Below are 13,556 nucleotides of genomic sequence, written 5' to 3' on the forward strand. Positions count from 1 at the left end.
TTGTATGATCTAATTATAGAGGCGTTTCAAAGTCGTAATTTTCGTTTAAGGTCATTATACCTTGATTCATCTAGACAGAATGATGCGAATCATTTTTCGACGCTGAGTGAGAAAGGTCTACTTGGAAAAATTCTAAACTCAGTTCGATTATTCCAATGATGAAGAAATATTTTTTTAAAAAGATGAGTAGGTAAGTAGCTGAATATTTCTGAAAAATTTTAAACAAAATTGAACCCTCCAGTTCGATCTGGCATTTCTGCAGACCATAAATGGTATTTACGAGTACATACGTAAAAAGTTTCCTCCTTATTATGTCATTATGTCCACACGCCAATGCGTACGTAAAATGAAATGAAATGAAAATCCGACGAACTCTCGGACAATACACACGTACGATTAATGTGTGTGAATACGAGCAAGGTCAACGAGCCGCGAGATCTACCAAAGCTGCCAAGCTACCGTCGTGGTAAGGTGCCGAGATACTCGTATCGAGCTGTCCGGGCTGTTTGTTATAATTGACTGGAAATACAACGACGAATCGAATGTTGGAGTAGCGGTATTTTGCAATATCCAACACGTATAGTAGCCTACAATACGAGTACTCGTAGTAGCTCCATATTATTTACTCGGATAATTGGTAGATTTATTGGAAGATAAGGTCAGCTAATGTGGATCAAGTGCCTCCACATATGGCCGTACCTTACATATTACAAATAAATGGCCATTGCTGTTACCGCACCGCATCGGTAACCAGTACAATTTTTTTCAAATCGAAAGTGAAAAGGAAGGAGATACCACCATTGACTACCCTGAGTCCAGTTTCAATAATTCTTTGTAATTCGTTTTTTTTTAATTACTTCTTCGCGTAAACTTATCAGTTTATATTTCGGCCGATACCAGACTCGAGTGATTCTATCTTTTTTTTTCTCATGAATTAATTTTCCATCCGCAATGATCGTTCGATTTGTGGTAAGTACATATGATACGTACTCGTATGTGGGTCATTTTTTGTTTTTTTGTTGGTTTTTCCATCGCATCGGTCATTTCTTTTTTGTTTTAATCGGTTAAAATGATCTTCGTAATACCAGGAAGATTTAGGTAGAAGTTTTCAATGAAATGAAACCTGATAATTTTTGATTATTTCAGACATTTACTAAGCTTATGAGTTTTTTGGTTGACATTTTTTTTTTTTCAAATTTTGAATTTTCACTCGGTTTTAAAATGTTTTCAACGTGCTTGACCAAAATTTTGCATGCGAAAGCGCATTTTTTTTTTGTTATGTAGATCACTACTAATTAGCAGTTGACCGAATTCAATCATTTCCGGCTCACGATACTTCAAAATTTGAGAAAAACAGAATAGGTATTGAAAGCAGGAAATCAATAACCATCCCTGCATCCAGTATTGATTTGTCGAACTTGATTATGAACAAGATTCAATTTTTTCCCCACATTTTTCGAATGGTCCTTCTGAATGAAGCAATTGAAAATTTGATTAGCTTTTTATATTTTTTTTCCTGCAAAAGACCCAATCTGAAAATTAATTTTTTCATTGATTCGCAACTTGAAAGGTGTATTTTTTTGCAATTGAAAAGCGCAAATCAAAAAAAATACAAAATCGACAACTTTTGAAACAAATTACTCGAAACTTTGTCCGCCCCGTAAAGTCGAAACCCCCGCCCGGATCTATTTCCACCATTGTTGGGCCCTGCACTTATTTAACAGGTTGTGAAAGTAGTGAAAAAGTAGTGTTTTTGAAAAATAAGTAGTGAAAGTAGAGAAAAAGTTGTGGATTTAGTCAAAAAGGTAGTGAATAAATGAAAAAATGCATCGATGTGTTCATTTGTATTATTTTTCCCTTATAATTTTGATTGAAAATGAAAAATACGTTGTATACAATTTTTCCAGTATTTTTGAAAATTTTCTTCAGAAAGATTTGACTTTATTAATTAGGGTGTCCAATTTTCCGGAAAGCTTGGAAAAGTCAGGGAATTTGGGTGTCTACAGGGTGTCTAACAGGTACTGCAGGTACTGTAAAAGTACTGCATTGAAATCCTAAGTACTGCAAAGTACTGCATTTTGCCTGAAAAGTACTGTATTTTTTGTCAGAATCATTGATTTAAGATTTTTTAAAAACCTCAAAATGAATTAATTGGTGAGAATTAAAAAAAAAAATGTTCATTTTGTACCTCAAAAGATGGCAACACTTGTTAAATTAATACCTGTAAAAATTTTCCAGCCGGTTCAAAAATATCTGTGATGAAAGAAAAACATCATTTTCTACTTCTCAATTCACAAATTTTCAAAGCCTTTTGTCCGAGCTTGTTTTCTTTTCTTTTTCAACATCAAAATGAAAATTTCTTGTAAAAAATTAAGTAAGTTTTAATGCCAAAAATAATTTTTTCACAAAAAAAAATCGTTTTTATGCCTCTTGAAATACTAATTTTCAAGTGCTTTCGCCCCTCGCTATGTTCTCAAAATCAACTTCCTTCAAAGAAACATTGTAATTCTGAAGTTTTGAAAACCAAAAAATGAACTCGTCTTTAGGCATCTTGAAATGAACATTTTCAAAAGCTCACGATTCAGTCAGTTTGAAAAAAAAAAAAAAAATGTATGAAAAAAAATTATCCCATTTTCCCTTCCTCCTCCCCACCCCACTTCTTTACATTGAAGTATGGGGTAATTATGTGAAGAAAATTGAAAAAAATGATCTGGGAAACCTAGAAAAGTCAGGAAAAATGACTTGCCAAAAATGATGGGACATTTTGTTAATTTTTAATTTTTTGTGTATGTGGTGAAAGGGGAGGGGGTCGCGTGGAAAGTTTTCTGAAATTTCAAAAAGTAGCGATTTTTTCGAAAATAATTCCGTTGATACCATGCTCTAGCAAAAGCTGAATTTTCTCAGCGTAATTTCAAATCACTCCAAAAGGTATTTTAATCAACTTTGATAGCTGAAAATTTTATACATGTCATAAGTTCGGATTTATGACGTTATTAGAGCAGGTGAATCGCAAATCTGAAGCGACGAATGGAATGGTGTATTTTTTTGCAAGTTGGAAAATCTCAAATCAGAAAAAAAAACAAAATCGTCAATTTTTGCAAAAAAAGGAATCCGAACTTGTACTTCATGAAGTCGACCCCTCGAATTGATTGCAATCGTTTTCGGGTCGATCTGAAACCTCTAGAAAAAGTTGGTATTTTTCCGGCAGCAATTTCAAATCGCTTGATTGCTCATAATGTTTACCTACTGTCCTAAAAATAACCGGACAATTTTATCCATTTGACATCTGAATTTTTTTTGTTCCTGTTGAAATGTGTTGGGGGGGGGGGGAGTACTTGTACCTCCCTGAGGTCTTACACTGGCCTTTACTTCATATGGGGGAACCACTAGAATTGGGGACCTAACAGACTATGCCTTAGCTTCGTCTTATGTACCACACCCAACAAGTGAAACAACGTCAATACCTCGAAGAACAGACGAGTCTGATGCTTGTGGTATCTTGACAGTTGTGCACACGTCTGACATCTGTCAGTCATACGGATATCCGTGTTCAATCAATATGATTATTCTGCTGAGCACGTCTATGCTATGAGCTGGTAATACTGAGGCAGATATCTGCCGCTCCGGCTATAGCTTTCAGTGGCACTAAACCACCAGACAGCGCTGATACCTATAAATCGGTGTAGCCTCCGACTGGGCATAAAGTTCCCAACTAGGTGGGTAATTTGGAGTCCCTAGTCCTCATTACAAATGTATTCTTGAGCTGCGATGTGATTGGGGGTTAGAGGTTAATTTTGGAGAACAGAAGAAGTTTTGAGAAATTTTTTGCAAAAATTGACGATTGTAAAATTTTTAAAAATTCAAGATTTTCAAAAAAAAAAAAAAAAAAAAAAAAAACAGAAAAGAAATGGATTTGCGATTTGCTTGCCCTGATTGATTCATGAAGTCAGACTTCCGACAGAATTGAATTTTTAGTGCCTATAGCCAAAGCTGATTACAATACTTTCTGGAGCGATTTGTGAAATTGCTGGAGAAAAATCAACTTGGGCAACTGAAAGTGGTTCTGTGAGGTCTAGATGCCATATTCAGGGTGTCCACAAGCCTGGAAAAGTCGGGGAATTTTGTGAAAGGCTCTTTCAAAACTTGAAAAAAAAAATGCAATAATTTAACCGAAATAACAAAAATAATACTCAAACCAGAAAAATGCGAATTACTGTTGATACGACTTATGTTTTTTTGAAACAGAATCATCCCTTTTTCTAAAATTTTGATACCATCGAATTCGTTTGAGCTCAGCACGTTGAAATCTTGATTTTCCCATTTAAAACCAAAAAAAAATTTTCCACAAAGTTCAAATAAGGGTCTCCCTATTGAGCACTCAGTCATGCTTGGAAAACAAAGACGCAACAGGTAGTTCGATTGACGATTTTATCATTTGGCACTCATGATGTTCCAGGGTTTCTAACGGTCCTTCCGGTCCTTCTAGGTCAGTAAAAGTTTATCTTTTTGCCTATGGGTCCTTCTTTTCGAAAAAGTCAGTAAAAAGTCCTTAACTTTTTCACCCTTGCATCACTCGATCAAATTTGAATTCTACTACATCAATTTTCAAACATTTCCTAGAATGGAAAAATCAACTCGAGAAATTCCAAAAACATAATCCAATCAATGAAAAAATTCAAAAAAATGTTATTCGAAATTTTTGTTTCCAACTTCCCTTTTTAAGCAATGGTTCGAACCACATCTGGCCAATTAGTTGAAAAAAACTTGGTGTGAAGGGGGAGTTACACTAAAAAAATTTGTTAATCACTTTTTTGATTACTTTTTGGTTACTAAAGTTACTTTTTTCAGAAAAATTTGAGTTCATTAAAATAGTTTCCCAATAATTATTCAATTTCTATGTCCGAAAAGAACTTGAAAATATGGCCTGCGAAAAAAATATGAAAAAAATACGAAAAGGGTACGAAATTTTGTTTTTTGGATTTGGTAGACACCAGAGTTTTTTTTTGGAAATTTTGCAAAAATAAATTGGGGAGGGGGTCCTTCCAAAAGGTCCTTTCAAGGTCCTGCTAAAGTCCTTCTTTTTAGTTTTCAGATTTTGTTAGACACCCTGTGTTCGAGAAAATTTGACATCCCTCCCTCCCATTTTTCAATATGTAGTATAGAAAATTGAAGTAATTGGTCTGGAAAACCTGGAAAAGTCAGGGAAAATAATTTCCAGAAATGAATAGACACGCTGCATATTCTACAAGTGAGCCAAATTTAAGCTCAATCGCACCACGTACCTATTCTTATTCAAACAGTTGAAATTTTGTTGGCAAAAATTTTAAGCATCATAGGTAATAAATATATTTTTCAACTTTCTACAAATAAGATTTTTTACTGTAGGTGGCCTATCGATGGGGGAAACTTTTAAAAAATCTTAATCCAAAAAATACACAAACTAATGAGACAAAATTGTCACAAATCGCAGGTATGGTTCTTACTGGTAGGCAGTTCGCTGGCAGCGAACTCTGAGAAGACCTCCTCATCACTCGATGGTTCGACGAAAAAAACACAACATAAGCAAACAGCTCAAAAACGCAGCGACGACGGCAGTCAAACCGTTCCGCAGAAACGTGGCCTTTATGGTTTAGAAGCTGTGGAAATAGCGCACGCTCCACCTCTACCCTCCTTCGCGACGTATTCGTCGACTCCGGTACCTCTGGAGTACTCTTCTGTGGGACCATACGTGAAGTCGACTTCCGCATACCCCGAAGTGTTCATAAAACCGTCTTCGGCACATTTGCATCCTCATCCTCATCCCTATCCGGTGCCAAGTCCGGCACCCTACGAAGACGCTCACGTAATATCATCGACTCCGGGCACTCTGGTGCCACCACCACCTCCTCCACACGGTATCCAGCTCAATCCGCACGTCAAAGAAATCACAGTCACCAAAGAGGTGCCGGTACCATACTACGTGCACGTCGAGAAAAAAGTCCCTTATCCGGTCTACATCCAGGTTCCACATCCGTATCCGGTGACCGTAGAAAAACACGTACCTTACGAAGTACGAGTCCCAGTCGATCGTCCGGTTCCGTACGCCGTACCTAAACCGTATCCGGTTCACGTACCCGTTGAGAAACCAGTCCCAGTACCGGTTGAAAAACACATCCCTTATCCGGTCAAAGTACCGGTCGATCGACCTTATCCGGTTCACGTACCTGTTGAAAAACCAGTCCCGTATCCGGTCCAAGTACTAGTCGATAGACCCGTCCATGTACCTAAACCGTATCCAGTTCACGTACCCGTCGAGAAACACGTACCGTATCCGGTCAAAGTGCCCGTACCAGTAGCTGTGGTTCCCAGTTACGAGAAAAATTACCATTATCACGATGAACCGAGCTACGTGAAAGCTTCCCCTTCGCCTTCCCCCTACCCATATCATTATCCTGCTCACCCCAACAGATACTCGTCGCCTTATTGGTCACCTCTGTTTAAACGTAATGCTCATTGAATTCCGCTAGTTCCTCATTAAATAATTGCCAAGTATGGAATTTTTTTTGTTATATCGTTTGTTTTTACCCATCATGCACATTTCCTTCGATCATGTAATTTATTGTATTCCTTCATTTTCAATTTGATTTAATTTATTTTTTTTTTAAAGTCAAACTTAGTACTAGACAAAACGAACCTTCGCTTGAGTAGATTGCAATTAGTCATTTTCAATTCCTGTTCGTATGTATGTGAACTGTGAAGATAGCTGACGAGGTTATCTGACGAACAAAAGCAATTCTTGGTACTTTTGATGGAAGATAGAAATTAACAAAAAATAATTGTCACTTTAGTAACTTATGGTTTCAATTTTTTTTTCTCAATCGATAAGTACAGAATGTAATGACAAAGTGGAATTAATTTTACATATTTTGAGAAAATTTCCACGAATTTTTCACGCATCAAAAATACTTGTATCATGAAAAGAAATTACTTTTTCACTCTAGTACATGCTCTATAGTTACCATGTTGATTACCTATATCCAAAGTGGCTGTAATTCGACCTAATTTTATTTATTTTATTTATTCGATTGCCCTAGGCAACTTTTTTTTTTGTGGTGTTTGGGTCGAAAATGGGCTTAATCGATAGTTTGGACCCTAAAACAAAAATCAGCCTCAAAACCAACTCAAATTGGAAACCCCCACTCTGGTTTTTGTTTTAGGGTCTCAAGTATCGATTAAGCTCATTTTCAACCCGAACACAAATATGCAGTTGCCTGGTGTTATTTATTTTTGTTCGCAATTCAGTTACCTTGGATTTATTTAATTAAATTATCAACTTTTGTACAAAAAACGTAATAAATAAATAATTTATACGTCGTGTTTCGTGTACCTATAGCTACTGCCATCAAACCAACAGGCTGTAGAAAAAAGAAGTGACAATGTAACCTTCCATTATCATTTAGGTGGGTAGTTTTCGCACCTCGTCGAGAGTTTTCCTTTTTCGATCGGCGTTTATGTTCGAGAACGATGCGATTTATACGAATTAATTAGGTTGAGGTTAATTAGGGAACGAGGCAGGTCGAAGAGAAGATACCAGATTTGATACTTCTCGTTTAAATTGACCGGTGTGGCGTTTGCTGCACTGCATATCACGACACGTGAACCGCCAACCGTCGTCGAACCCGGTTCGTCAAGTTGAAACGTGTGCCTGGTGCCAGTGCCCAGTGCCAGTGGCAGGTAGTTTGAGGCGAGATTTTGATTTTCGCGACCTTGGAAAGAACGAAATTGTACACGCAGCTTATACGTACATTATATTTTGCGTGTCAGCGTGTAGTCGTAGCCTATACGAGTCCATTTAATTTACTGAAATCAGTTGTAATAAGTATTGTAGCGTGCCAATTGGAATCGTTGTCCCTCTAAATACGAGTATGTTTATCCGACTTGATGGCTAATGTATGAGAGTGTAGCAGGTATAACTTGCGGCGATCATAAGTATCCGAAGCGTTTAATAAATGAAGTAATTAACACGAAATGCTCTGCGCAGGGATTGTACTCGGTTACTTGACAAGTTACTAATAGAATAGTAACTTTTGGTTACTTTTTAAAAATGTTGGTCACTATAAGTTATGTTTACCGAGTTTTTTCACAAATTTCTTTTTTTTTTCAAAATTTTATCCAAAATTCTACGAAAAAAAACAATGCTTTTATTTAATGCTTTTCAGCGTTACGAATTTCATTTTTTCAGTTTTGATGATTTTTCTTTTGAAATGTACTTATAGGTTTTCTAATTTCGACAAATATTATTATTTTTGAATTTCTGGATGGTTTTTAGTTGATTTTCTCATGTTTTGATTGATTGTTAGACATCTTGAATTTTGGTGGTGATTTTTTTTTCAAAATAATTTTTCCATGATTTTGCTCTGAATTTTGATGATGTTTTTCGCTTGAATTTTTGCCCAATTTTATCACCTTGAATTCTCGTGATTTTTTCATAAAAATTTTCCCTCGAGCTTGTGTGATTTTATTGCTCAAATAGTCTGGTTTTCTCCTTATTTTAATTCGATGGCTTTTTTTGAATTTTGTGAATTTTTTTTCTCTTCATATTTTGGCTAAGTTTCTTCAGTTTTGATAGACCTTTTTAACTTTGAATTTTCACGATTCTATAGTTTTTTTTTGAATTGTGGTTATTTTTTTGCTTAAATTTTGACTGCATTTTTTTCATTTCAACAGTTTTTTTTTTGTTACGTTCTTTTAAAAACGAGTTGATTTTTTTGCTCGCATTTTTGTGGAATTAGGTATGATTTTTCTTTTCCCAAAAATCATGATTTCCTTTAAATTTTGATATTTGTTTTCGAGAAGGGAGGGAAGCTTCTTCAGGATTTGATGACTTAGTTTTTTTTTTTTTTACATAATTATTATTATTTTCACCTTTTGTGGTGGATTTTTCTGTGTCTTGATATATTTTATTCGTTGATCCCTCTCTCTCTTTTCCTCTTCCTTTCCAGTTATGAAGGGAATGTCCTCCGGATTTCCTCTCTTTGAACAATTTTTTTTCTCAAGTTCGAATTATTTTTCTCTGTTGAATCCTCTTCAGTTTTGCTAGAAATTTTTCGATGATTTTTCTCAAAAATTTATCGATTCATTTCCGAATTTATTCCTAATTTTAATTCTCACGAGTTCTCTGTTCTGAATTCTTAATGAATTTTGCTAAACTGAATTTTCGAGAGTTTTAGCTATTTTCATAATTTCCATAATTTTTGTTCTGAATTTTATTGATTCGTTTTTCTGCCTAATTTTTGTTCTTGATTTCGGCGAAACATTTTTTCTTGAATTTTCGAGATTTTTAATTTAGCCCCAAATTTTGAGAATTTTTTCTGCTTAAATTTTTGCGAAATTCCTCCGTTTACAGATTTTTTCGAGTTTTCGAGTTTTTTTTTTGGACTTTGAGACTTGATGGTTTTATTTTTCAAGTTTTATTCTTTACAATTCTCTCATAGATTTAATTTACCAACTTTTTGACGATTTTTCCCAAATTTTCGTGTTTTTTTTGTGTCAAAATTTTTGTGAAGTTTTCACAATTTTATCGTTAAATTTCGTGGGTGTTTTTTTTTCAATTCTTGCGGTGTTTTTTTCTTGAATTTCAATGATTTTTGCCTTAATTTTTTTGGTGGAATTTTTCTACTTTTAATCAAATTTTTATTCTGGAATCCTCGGTGTTTTTTTTTCAACTTTTTAAATTTTGACAAAACTGTGTTTTTTGGTTCATTTTGAATTTCGCTCTCGAGTTTCATTCTTAGGGACATACGATTTTGATTAATTAAAAGATCACGATGAGGTTTTTCAACATTTTTTTTTTGATAATTTTTTTTCCTCTTCAGATCTTGATCTTTGCTCTGCTTCTTGTTTTGGTCATTTTCTCTCAGTTTCAATAATTTTGTCACTGTCACCTTTTTTCCATTTTTTTTTTAATCGTGTCAATTTTTGACAGTTTCGATGGAGGATTTTTTTTTCTTTTTGAAGCAAAGTACGTTTTTTGTATTCGAATTTTTAAAAGGATTTTCACAAATCACTCCCCCTTTCCTGTTAATTTTAATAAGTTTACAGTTTAAAAAATAATCTTTCTTATGTACTTCTTTCAATTTTGTAATTTTTTCAGTTGTTAAACACATTTTTCGATTATGTTTCCGGAATCCAATATTTTTTTCATGCTTTCTTTTTGAGTTTTGAGCTGTTGTTGCTAGGTTTTTTTTCAAAAATGGTTTTTATTCGAATTTTGATGTTTTTCTTATGTGTTTTTTGTAAAATGTTTTGTATGCATTGAAGTTTTTTGGTTGCCATTTTTTTTGTTACTTTTTTCGAGAAAAATTTGAGTACAATCTCTGTCTACGCGCTGCTCATATTTATAGCTGATAGACGAGTCGAATTAATTAAGTATAGTGGAATTGGTTTTTTGGAAAAATAATGGAATCCCTATCAAAATCATGTCGTGTTCAAGTGAGAGGTGAGGGAGATGATGGAGTCGAGTATCAGCCTATTTAATAGGTTGGGGTATAGAATGTTAGATGGTTTTCTCTCCACTTTTATAGCCCAAACGAATTTTACATAATCAACATTGAAGTTTGAAGATTCCTGACGATGACCAAGAAGAGTGTGTGTTTGAAATGATAGAATTCGTAAGAATTACGTACCTAGACCTACATAAGTCGACAATTCGACATTAAGTACATGTATTTCTATGAAATGCAATGGCAAAATTTTACAAGTCTTTTTCTGAACGCTTTCAATTCTGCGAAATAAGGTGGTTGGAGAGAGGTGAGGTACGTAAAATGCGTAGAATATTATCGAATAATGCAGCTAGATCGAACAGGATCGTCGCCAAACTGACGACGAGTTGTTATCTTATCTCTAGTTATTCTTGGAACTATCCTTTTAACTTGCACGTTCGATAGCAACCAAGCCATCTTTTTTCGTAGCAAATGATCATTCGTCGCATTTTGCTATTGCTTTGCATTCTCATTCTGTCTGTCTCTAGCTTGCCATGCTGTGACTCGAGCGTCTCGTGCTAAAATTCAACGGTTGATTACAGTTTCGTTTTTTCGGTTGTTTTTTTTTCGAAGTGCGCTTAATTATCGAAAGTTCGATTACAACTCGAATGTTGAACTTTATTCTTTGTTTTTCGCGATTGATGTGCGATTTTTCGTGGAGCTTTTCAGTCTGCCTTCAGCGAGATGCTGTCACCTGGGAAGTTGTGCAGAAGCGAAGATTTTTTTCAAAGGTAGGATTTAATTAATCTAGTCTGAAATTTCATTTTCGTGTTTTTGTGTGATTTATTTTCAAGTATGCTGAAATTTGTCATTGTGAGTGAGAGAGAGAGAGAGAGAGAGGTCAGAGGTATATTTCCTTTTTCGTTTACATACAAATACTAAAATATCCACACACCAATGCGTCTAACAATAAGACGCGAACGGCGGGGGTCTCTCTATTTCGATAGGTATACCTACTTGTTTTCAAATTGCCTATTTTTTGTGAAAAAATGTAGTAGGAACTCGTAACTTTTGATTTTTTAAGATAATTTACATTTTGATTTTTGTGAATGGAACTACGTATGAGTATTTTTCGAGAAGAATAAATAAAAATTTGTTTTTTAGAGATAATTTTCATTTTTTGATTATTTTTCATTTTTTTTGCCAAATTAAAAAAAAATAAGGAGCTGTCTGAATCTTATTTGCGGTTTTTCATTGTTTAATCATTTAAAAGGTGACATTAAGGGTTTTTACTTTTTTGAAAAATGAGTTTTCGATTAGGTAGGTATTTACCTATTTACTTTCTATTTGGTATTTGGAGGATTTACCCTGAATAAAGTCAAATGGTCCGAGTTGTATTATATTAGTTAGGTAAAAAACCAAGAGTTTATGATAGAATGTGGAAAGTTTTTGTTTGGTGGGTACCTATCTACTCAAATGATCGTCCTATTTCATTCGAGTTTGAACAGTGATTTATCACGAATCCAGAGAAATATATTTTTATCCTATTTTATGAAAATTTAATTTTTCACAGTGTATCTGGGCCAAAGTTGTGACATGTATTTTCTTCGTAAAATTGTCACATTTTGGTTAGGTAGGTACTACCTTGACTCCGAAACTCGTAAATTTTACCTAATTGGCATTTTCACTTTTTCAAGTGTTACTTTTCGTTTTCGTAAAAAAAATTACCAAATTAAAATTATCCATTTTGTTCCAAATTTCAATTTTTCATCATTGAGGCCAAAATAGGTGGAGTATTGGGACCATATCAGCTAATTACATTAAAAGGATTTTGAGTTTTTGAAATTTTTAATTTTGAAACAAGACTCTTTTTTCAATTTTGAATATTTTTGTCATTTTTCCGAAATTTCAATCATTGATTGACGTTTGGGAATTGTTTCGTGACTGTTAGATAACGTAAATACTATCTAATGGTTCCCTTTTTGAGTTCCAGAAATTCCAAAATACGTAAATGATACCTGGTTTTGGTAATTATTTTCTACCAATGTAAGCATTGGGTAGAATAACTACCATAGCCTAGAATATGGTTTTGAAAATGTGATCTCGAATGCCATTGATAGGACATTACCCGTGGAAGTTCACTATTGACAGAAAATGGTTATTATTAAGAATGAAAATGAAATTATTATTAATAATTTGAACTCCCAATTGTTGATGGTTGATTAGAAGATGAGCTCGAAGTTGATGGTTCACTTTCACTGAAGATCTGAGGCGGTGGGGGTGGATAGTTTATCAAGATCCGCGGATCGATTAATACTTCAGTCACTTTGACTTTATAGCTTCCGCAGGAACTTTAGGTTTCTTCTTCGTAGCTTTAGGTAGTGTTGGGGTAGGAACGATTGGAGGTACTCTTTTCGATCGAGTGACTGGACCTGTGTTTTTCGGTGGAGAAGGTTTACCGGAATTGAATAATCTACTTGTACAACGAGAAGTAGATTTAATCGAAGCAGCTTTTAAAGTTGTAGTTGGTACAATCGATGAAGAATCAGTGTCACTTTCGAAGTAGATCGAATATTCGAAGTTGATTCGGGAGCTTTCGTCGAATTCGAAGTCGATTTTCTCATAATAACATATTACTGGGGGCCCAAAAGTCATTAGAAGATGCCCCGCTGTCCTCTAATGGCTCCCGTTTCCCGCCTGCGAATTGGCTTTAGCCAAATTCACAAGTGCCCCTGTAAGCATTTGCATGTCCAGGGGGTCAGCATTGGGGTTACTTAAAATATCCGTTAAAATACCTAATGCTTGGACGTTCATGGGTGGAATTTCTTCCTCAGTGTCACTCAACTCGTAATATTGATCAGTTGCTGGGTCATATTCTAAGTGGTGCACTGGTATAGCTTGGCCTGTCGAAGGACTCTTAGGTTTAAATTTTTTCTTTATAATTTCACCATTAGGTCCTTTTTGGACTCCAGACTCAGTCTTAATTTCAGCTGTGTCCAGACTCTCGTATTGGAAAATCTGGTACCTATCGATTTTTAGAGTACGCGCATTTGAGGTGTCGAAGGATTTATTTTCGACAGTGTATTTTTAACTTGA

At 34.8% G+C, this 13,556-nt stretch overlaps 1 protein-coding gene across 1 annotated transcript; it reads left to right on the plus strand.

Moving 5' to 3' along the window:
- Positions 1-700: 700 nt before the first annotated feature.
- On the plus strand, positions 701-7,356 carry LOC135834806 (uncharacterized). The gene is made up of 2 exons (XM_065348775.1): positions 701-969; positions 5,471-7,356. Exons 1-2 carry the CDS (start codon positions 952-954, stop codon positions 6,494-6,496), a joined length of 1,044 nt encoding a protein of 347 aa, XP_065204847.1. The 5' UTR covers positions 701-951; the 3' UTR covers positions 6,497-7,356.
- The last annotated feature ends 6,200 nt before the right edge of the window (positions 7,357-13,556 follow it).

The sequence above is a fragment of the Planococcus citri genome, chromosome 2 (genome assembly GCF_950023065.1).
Source record: "Planococcus citri chromosome 2, ihPlaCitr1.1, whole genome shotgun sequence".
NCBI classification, from domain to species: Eukaryota; Metazoa; Arthropoda; class Insecta; order Hemiptera; family Pseudococcidae; genus Planococcus; species Planococcus citri.